Source organism: Chionomys nivalis, chromosome 4, assembly GCF_950005125.1.
Source record: "Chionomys nivalis chromosome 4, mChiNiv1.1, whole genome shotgun sequence".
Lineage (NCBI taxonomy): Eukaryota > Metazoa > Chordata > Mammalia > Rodentia > Cricetidae > Chionomys > Chionomys nivalis.
The window spans coordinates 67,201,139-67,210,148 of record NC_080089.1 but is presented as its reverse complement, the minus strand read 5'-3'; the positions used below and the strand labels follow the sequence as shown (position 1 = coordinate 67,210,148).

At 46.8% G+C, this 9,010-nt stretch overlaps 1 protein-coding gene across 1 annotated transcript; it reads left to right on the top strand.

Moving 5' to 3' along the window:
• Nucleotides 1-312: 312 nt before the first annotated feature.
• Nucleotides 313-1,335, top strand: LOC130873983 (C2 calcium-dependent domain-containing protein 4A-like). Its single transcript, XM_057769062.1, has one exon. The coding sequence runs from the start codon at nucleotides 313-315 to the stop codon at nucleotides 1,333-1,335; it is 1,023 nt and encodes a 340-aa protein (XP_057625045.1).
• Nucleotides 1,336-9,010: the final 7,675 nt, after the last annotated feature.

Below are 9,010 nucleotides of genomic sequence, written 5' to 3'. Positions count from 1 at the left end.
CACTGAGGTCAGAGGTTCAAGTTAAAAGACAAAGGTAGCAGGACCAGTAAATGAGGATGGAGAAGACTACAGCCGGCTGCAAGTTACATGACAGCCGACTGCAGACAGGGCGGGTGATAAACAATTGTTTCTCAGTCTCTGAAAACAATTTGCAATGGGGTGATGGATTTTGCCATGTAAGGATCTGGACAGGACGAAGTGGAATAAAGGGGACTGAAATTCCCACTTTCTTTCAGGCTGCCTCTGACAGGTGTGCATTTGTATGTAGCAGGCAGGCTCAGAGGATCACCCAGTTCCAGGACAAGTGGCCAGATGTGGTGTCTGGAACGGTTCCTGAGGAACCGAGACGGGTTTCTCCCCGGGCTAACCCGCCGCAACAAAGCGCGCTCGTCCACTGCATGCGTGAACGTGCTCACTCCTGACCGCATCCCAGAGTTCTGCATCCCACCGAGACTGGAGCCGAACACAGCTTGGGCTGCGCTGCGCGATGCCTGGGCTGCAGACGCGGAGACGGACGACCACGCTGGTAGCACCGACTGGGACCCGCGCTCACAGGCTGCCCTCTCGCTGTCACATCTGCCCCGCGCACGCACCGCCTACGGCTTCTGCGCGCTGCTCGAGAGCCCGCACACGCGCCGAAAGGAGTCGCTATTCCTCGGCCACCCAGACGCCCCGGTCCCCAGGCCCGGACTTCGCCACCGAGCGCACACCTACGCAAATCCGCGCCAAGTCCCGGACACCCCGCACCCCGCGCCGCATAAGCCAGATGCCGCCCGGGTCCTGGCGCCCTCTCCTGCTCCCCGCAGACACCGCCTCCTGCGCGCCCCAGATAGACTGCTGAGGCTCGCGCTGCGGGCCCCTCGAGGTCGGACCGGCTCGCGCTCCCCGTCCTCCGGTGACAAGCTCGAACGCGCTGCCTCCTGCGCGCCCCCGGTCCCTGCAAGCCCACGCCCCGAGCGCCTGCAAGCCGAGGCCAGCGTGGCTCTGGGTCGCGGGGAATGCACGCTGCGCCTGGCCGCCGAGTACTGTCCGCGCAGCGCGTGTCTCCGCCTCCGCCTGTTGCGCGCAGAGGGCCCGGCCGCCGCGCTCGAACCCCGCGCCCTGGGCTGCCGCCTCAGCCTGGTGCTGCGGTCGTCGGGCCAGCAGCGCGCCAGTGTTCTCCGGCGCAGCCGCAAGGCCGCCCTGGACCAGGACTGCTGCTTCGATGGGCTCTCGGAGGAGCAGCTGTGCCGCCTGGCCGTGCGCATCAAGGCTGAGAGCAAGGGCCGCGGGCTGGAGCGTGGACGACCGCTGGGCCAGGGCGAGCTGCTGCTGGGCTCGCTACTGCTGCTCTGAGCCCGGATTCCGTGGGAGCAAGGACAATGAGGGTCTTTTGGTCTTAAGATGCACCATACTCTTGGACCTGGGACACTTGCAGACAGTCATAGCTCTTGGTCCTGGAACACTCACAATCTCTTAGGTATCGAACCCTCAAGGTCACTTGGGTTTGAAACACTTCCAACTCTTGGACCCTGAGAATTGCCTTATCTTGCCACACTCACAGCCTCTTGGCTCTTGGACATTAACAGCCATTTGTACAAAATAAACATGTTTTCATTTTTCTAATCAGAGCTTTCTTTAAAGCCAGTCCCGGCAGAAACGACCCTGGGTTATCACAGTAACAGGTGTTACTTCTTTTTGTGTGGGCAGACTCCTTGGAATTTCTGTTGAGCAATGTGATAGTGTTAGGCAGCGCTATCCCACTGTAGACGGCAATTCTATTTCATGGGTATCACACACTCGGACTGGAAGATCGTTAATGTCAGGCAGTATTAGACCAGCCTCGTTTTAAAAGTTCGTTCATTTCGTGGCATCATTTGAGATTTAGAGCGTCGGTTACTTATGAAGCATTAAGATGTTGCATAGGAAAGGCCCAGGGTGTAGAAAGATTGCCGAGTGGGTGAAAGGTGCTGGCGGCTGTGCTTCATCACCTGGACTTGAATCTAGTGAGGATTCTGAGACCTGCATGATGGAAAGGGAAAAGCCCCGCAGGCTTTCCTCTGGCCTGACCTCACCCCAACACACATAAATAGCGTAATTAAATAATTTTTAATAAAAGGCCAGGAAAAAATGACTTCAAGCAGGGACTCTGCTCATATCCTAAAGCTCCATCCTGCTGGGAATCCAATAAAGAAGTGAAAATCATTTTAATATTTAAGTAACAGTAATAATAGATTTACAAGTTTTAAGTTGTTCCATTTGGAGAGCAGCCTTAGATAGGAAGCATATAGCAGATGAGAACAGAATAAAGAGAAGTCTGGGTCTGAATGTAGGGCATCAGTATTTCATTCATTAAAATGATTGTCTGGAAATTGGGGTGTGTTGGTCCAGTGCTTGCCTGGCACGTACAAAGCCCTGGTTCTATCTGCGGGACTACACAAACGTTAGGTCCTATTACCTCATACCTGTAATCTCCATACTGGGAGGTGGAAGCCGATGGACCGGAAGTTCAAGACCATGTCAGCTACACAGGGAGTTAAAAGCCAGTGTAAGCTACATGAGACCCAGCCTAAAAATAAATACATGCTCACCCTCGAAAGTAATGGGATTTTGTTACTTGTCTGAAAATGGCCCCGAGTTTGAAATCATATTCCTCACTTTCATCAGGGAAAGCAGACTGGAAATAGTGATGTATGAATGAATGAATGAATGATGTCATCTGAGACGGAGGAGAAAGCTAACCCACCTCGGATCCACAGGGTCCAGAACCCCAGCCACTAACTCAGGTCGAGCTAACCTGCCCGGACCAGCGGTCTGGAGAGCATAAAGGACAGTGTGTTCTGGCTCCTGATAAGCTTTCCTGTGTCTTGAGGATGACTTTCTTCATCACTTCTACTCACTATCAAGCTGGTTTACTCCTTTTCATGTGCATGTAAATGGAAAATACATTCTAAGCAAGGGTAGAAGGCATTAAAATATACAACGCAGCATATGTTGTGGCAACATGATCAAACTGAACCTAGAAAAGGTTCCGGTTGCCACTGGACTTGGCAGTTTTAACCATGGGTGCTTGTGAAGAACGCAATTTAGAATAGCGTTTCCGTTTCTGACGCATCTCAAACTAAATACAGCTGACTGTGGTGAGGATGTTGTTATGGGTTTCTGTTTTCTTTGCACCAGTAGTTGAGGTATAGCCAGTCCTTTTTCCAGTTAGCTCTGCAGTCTCTGTCCTTACTAGATATTAAACATGTCACTTTATTAGGCAATTTTCCCCAAAAGGTGAATTAAAATATTTGAGGGTTCTAAACTCTCCAAGATATCCTGGTGGGTACTTCTCAATTAGAATCTCCATCAATTAAATTTATGGGTGACCTAAAGTCCAAGACTGTATTCGGAAGGATTTCTAAAAGACTGAAATATAATAAAAAAAAAACTGAACTATGAAATTACAGTTTGAATAAAACATCATTGTCATTTTGTGCAGCTATGCAATGTCTTAAGAGTGGGTCAGGAGGGCAAGTGTTAGATTGCTTCAAGTCACATTACCGTAAGAGCTAAAACCAGAACTAATTCTTTTGTGTTTTAATCTAGTGAACTCCCACACCACCAATTCCAAAAAGAAACATTTTGCATACATTTATTTCACATCTTTAAATTAATTTGAATTACATTTAACAATTCATGTTTGTAATTTATATTTTTGGCATACCATCAATCGTTTCTGGGGGCAAAGTTAAATTTGGTTTGTACTTACTGCCCTCTAGTGGACTGCTCCAGGGTTTGTTCGTGTCTCACCTTGTTAGACCATCACAGGTAATCCAAAATTCTGTTTTCTTTTTTTTTTTTTATATAGTGTCTCCTATAGTCCGGTCTGGATATCTCGAACGAGTTATGTAGTCAAAAATGACTTGGAACTCCTGATTCTCCCCTCTCCGCCTTCTGAATGCTGGGATTATGGGAATCTGTCTCCACAACTGGCTCAGAACCAGATGTTCTTGAAGTTGTTTATTAATTTCAGATTGTAGTAAAAAAATAAAAAGTAACTATAAGTGATGGTGTAAATCGGCTTTAAATCAGTGAGGGAATAATGTGAGATGCTGCTCCAACCTCCTGCCTCTGTGGTTCCCCTCCATGATGTACCGCACCATGTAGCGAGGAGTCCCTCCCTCCCTCTGTTGTAATAAGAGCGGCGGGGCTGCGTCCCTGGCACCCGGCCGCCCACATGGCTAGCTTATGCCCCGAAATAATTACACGGAAACTGTATTCTTTTAGTCACTGCCTGGCCCATTAGCTCCAGCCTCTTATTGGCTAGCTCTTACATATTGATCTAACCCATTTCTAATATTCTGTGTAGCCCCATGAGCTGGCTTACCAGGGAGGATCTTAACCTGCGTCTGTCTGGAGTGGGAGAATCATGGCGACTCTCTGACTCAGCTTCTTTCTCCCAGCATTCCGTTCTGTTTACTCCACCCACCTAAAGGCTGGCCAATCAAATGGGCCAAGGCAGTTTCTTTATTAGCCAATGACCTTCCTCCAGCATCCCTCCCCCTTCTCTCCCTTCTTTCCTTGCTTCCTCTGTTCATTCCTCCGTTCTGTTGTTTTGGTCAGGTATTCAGTAACAAAAATGAGAAAAAGTAACTAATGCATCCACTAATGGCCCCCAAAATGCCAGTTTGAGCAGAGCGTGGTCTTCTTTCAGATGATGCCATGGTTGTTATAGGCCCATAATAAATTCATAGCTAATAAAATTTCACCATGTCTATGCCAAAACAATTATAAAAGCTGGGTTTATAAGTATAGTAGGAGATTTCAGTTTAATTTCCTGTTTGTTTTATGTTGACTTTACAAGTCTGGGGGCAGAAGATCCACTTTATAGACCAGGGTTCAACTGGGAATACTTCCAACTAGTGACAAGGTACTAGCAGACTCACTGGGAAAGTGGTACCTTGCAATGGATCACCTAGCTGACATGGAGACATTGCAAAATGGCACTACCTTCTACAGCATCCATACTCATGAAGTTCACAATTGAATTCTCAAAAGCACTCGCGTTTTCAGTAAGTTCAATCTCTTGCCTTTGGGCCCATTCATAGCTACCCTTGGTAGAATGTGGCTACACGGATGCCGTGGACTCTCGGTTGCATATGCTGGAACACACTTAGACAGCTTTTCATCTTCTCCACTTCTCTAGCTTTAACGTCGTGGAGATCACCTACAGGCCACCTTTTCCTTGTATTTCAGAAGTCTTACCTAAATCTAGTGTTCTCGTCTAAGCCCTAGGAATCGCTGTGAATCGTTAGGGTGAAGTGTAAGAGAAAAATCAGTCCCAAGTCATCTTCTGGTCAGGTTCAAGTCATGCCGAAGCTCATATTTTGGGGGTTGGATGCAATGTCTTTGCAAAATGAAGTAATAAAGTAGTGGTTTCTAAATTTTTGCTCAACAACATCATTTAAACTGGCATATTGCTTTGTTGTCTAGAAGGCTTTCTTTGAGTATATTAAGACGTTTAAACCATGGAGGCAGGATTGTGCTTTATCCCATGCAGCTATAGGTACCTAGAGCACCACAAGAAACATGGCCACTCCTTTTTTCCCACCCCACTCTCTAATATTTTCCTACGATTTTTACATATGTGTATGTGTACGCGTCTGCATGTCTGTTTGTGTACCACATATATGCAGCTGCTCACAGAGGCCAGAAGGGGGCGCCAGATCCCCTGGAGCTGGAGTTACAGGTGGCTGTGAGCAGCTTGATGTGAGTGCTGGGCACTGAACCTGGGTCCTCTACAAGATGATGATCTTAACAACTTCTTGATGTTCCATAGTGATCCTGGTCTCCCTCCTGCTCTTACCGCCTATCTCCAAACCCAAGAAGCTGCTCGTCTGCTTCCTATTACTGTAAATGGCTGCACTGATGGGATTTTATGTGAATGGAAAAGCAGAGTATTCCTTTTGACAGGGGCGACTCCTGCTACCCAGGTTGCTGTGCGGCGCATCCATGCCATTCCCCACATCGATGGCCTTTTCTTTGATACTGCTGAAGATGACCATTGAATGGCAATGCCGAGATTCTTTGTTGCGTGCAACCTGTTTGAGCTGTTCTCTAGTTCTCTGGCTTTGTCATTTCTTTCGTTCTCTCTTTCTCACTGTCCTCCAGTCTCAGATTTTAATTGAGCACTTACATGACTATTTTCTCCTCCCTCTTACATAACAACTACATTTATAATTTTTCAACTATGTTCATAATTCTTCTAGGAGTTTCCCTAGTCTATGTGTGTATGTAGTATATATATATATATGTATATGTATATATATACATATATATATTCTGATATATGTAATAACTATATATATATAATAGATGTAATAATTATAACTAAATATAACCCACATTTTTCTGAGACAGACTCTCACGGTCTCACTTAGGCCAGACTGACTTCAAACTTCCTGCGCAGCCTAGGATAACCTTAACTCCCCGATTCTCCCGCCTCTGTCTTCCTTGTGCTTGGACCGCCGCCACGCTTCATGAAGCAGACGAAATCCACTTGCAATTAACAGTACACTGATCCATGATGTCAACCTAAGTGACAGGAAGAGGATCCCAAAAGGGTAATATTTATTTGGGGATAGCAGAGCAATGGTAACATGTGTGCAAACACATAGCAAACCGTGGGCAACACTGAGGAGGCTGAGGCAAGAGGAAGTTTTTGAAGGTGAAATCGGAAATATCACATGCGATGTTTCAAAACAACACCTTGGCTACAGGGATCGATAGCAAGAGTGGCAGCAGTCCAGTTTAAGCGGATAAGTGCTGGGCAATGTCTTCACAGAAGGTCTGGTGACCCACGTATAAGGTCATGGTTCTGCCAGTCTTCTGTGAATTCAATATTTCGCATGTCTTCACAGAAGGTCTGATGACTCACATATAAGGTCACACATGGAATTCAGTCTTCTGTGAATTCATTATTATTATCAGCAAGAACTGCAAAAATTCCCTCCTTCCAGCTGGGGCAGTGGTGGTGCACACCTTTAATCCCAGCATGCAGGAGGCAGAGTCGGGTGCATCTCTGTGAATTCAAAGCCAACCTGCTCTACAGAGTGAGTTCCAGGACAGCCAGGGCTACACTGAGAAACCCTGTCTCGAAGAAAACAAACAAACAAACAAACAAATCCATCCTCCCTGCTTCCTTCCTTTCCTTTACACAAACATTTTTAGGGCTTCACAAAACTGTCTCGGCACCAATTCTGATGACCTTGGCAACAGGTAGTAATGGGTATTCGTGAAATCCCAACTGCTTCCTCTTACCCTTTAAACTGTTGTCTTTGGTCATTTCGCACATCTGTTCCTTGGTATCTGTCATTCCTTTTATCAGACATTTCCCCCTTTCACCAAACATCTCACTTGTTCCAGCTCTTTCCATTTCTGCTAGCACGTAACTCACATTGTGCCTTCTGGAGCTGTCCCCGCTGTTCTGCATCTTCTGACCTGGGTTCTTCCTTCATCGTTTTCTTCTGTCTGTCCCTTAGCCATGCTCTGTTTATCAAGGACGCCATCAAAAACTTCCCTTTGCTCTGCCACAGTGTTTTTAAAATCCTAATGTTTCCTTTGGATATCTTAGCAGTTTACACGCTCACGCTGTCCCCACCCCCCACCCCACTTGAGTGCTGTTTATCTTTCCCATTTCAAACCTTAACACCTAAAACGGAGTTATTAAAAGCACCAGATCTGTTCATGAAAATTGTGCATCATATCCCAATCTAGATCTTCTGCTTTGTCTCTTTAAATTGCTCCCCTCCTGTCTTTAGTGTGCCTTGTAATTTTTATTGAAAGATGGGCATACTGTGCTTGAGACGTGGAATCTGCGCCACTAGGCCTTTGTGTTTATCTGGTGAGTTATAGTGCGCTTACCGTTCACAGTAGCTGTAGGGTTGGGGGCTTCAGTCTGCCTTGGTGCCCTTGTGTTTAATCTCCTCTGTTGTCTTGCTTTCCCTGAGAGAGTCTTCTTAGGGCAGCTGCCTTGCAGCTCTTTCCGCGATTCACGGCTCCGCTGGAGCCTGCTGGTGCAGTGGCACATGCTGGAGATGGGAAGCTGGAGATAATTTTATGGTCAAATCTCAGTTGTTTATGGCCAGCAAGATGGCTCAGTGGGTAAAGGCACCTCCCAGCAAGTCTGGTAACCTGAGTCCAAACCCTGGAATCTACATAAAAGGTAGAGGAACCTACGTGGGTTTATAGAGAGGCCACTTCTCAGGAAGCTGGCAATCCCATCTTCCCTTCCTGTCTCACCAGCAGCTGGTGGAGCAGAAATATGAGCCATCTGTTGACATCAGAGCCACAGCGCCTAGCAGAGCCAGTTTCTAACAGCACTGGTCAACGGCTTCACTTGGTCCCCAAATCCAGATTGGATGTTGAACCTGACCTCTTCACAGCAACTCTATGAAGAATTGGCTATTAATAACACTGTTGTGTCCCCGCCCCTGAGCCCCACCTCTAGAATACAAGGTGACCGCAAAACATTTCCCAAAGAACTTAAATATAAAATAAGAAGAACGTGGCTTTATTTAATGTGTCCAGCTCTCAGCTCTCATTTAGCGCCTGTGTCTTTTGACCAGCTTGCCTTTCTAAACACCATTTCTTCTTGAGTCAAGAAAAGTAGTATCATCAACAATGTGTGTTTTTTCTTTTTTGAGACAGGGCCTTACTCTAGAGCTGCAGCTTGTCTGGAACTTGCTATGTAGACCAGGCTAACCTTAAACTCACAGAGTGCTCTCTCTGCCTCCTGAGTGCCAGGATTAAAGGTGTGTGCCACCATTCCTGGCCCCACATATGATTTTTAAAGGATGAAAGGAGATAATGTTATTTCAAGTTCTGAGAAGAGTAGCCGGCTCCTTGAGCCTCTAAATAAAGTCCCTGCGTTGTTTCCTTTTTCATAACAGACTAGACTTTCTAGTCAACTGTAGCCTGTTAGGCCGATGCTGTCTCCTAGAGAGGCCCCTGTAGCTGAAAGAGTTTGTGGAAAGTAGGACTTAGG

Bases quoted from the DNA above. Each gene is read 5' to 3' on its own strand.
- LOC130873983 (XM_057769062.1), top strand. From the start codon at position 313: ATGTGGTGTCTGGAACGGTTCCTGAGGAACCGAGACGGGTTTCTCCCC.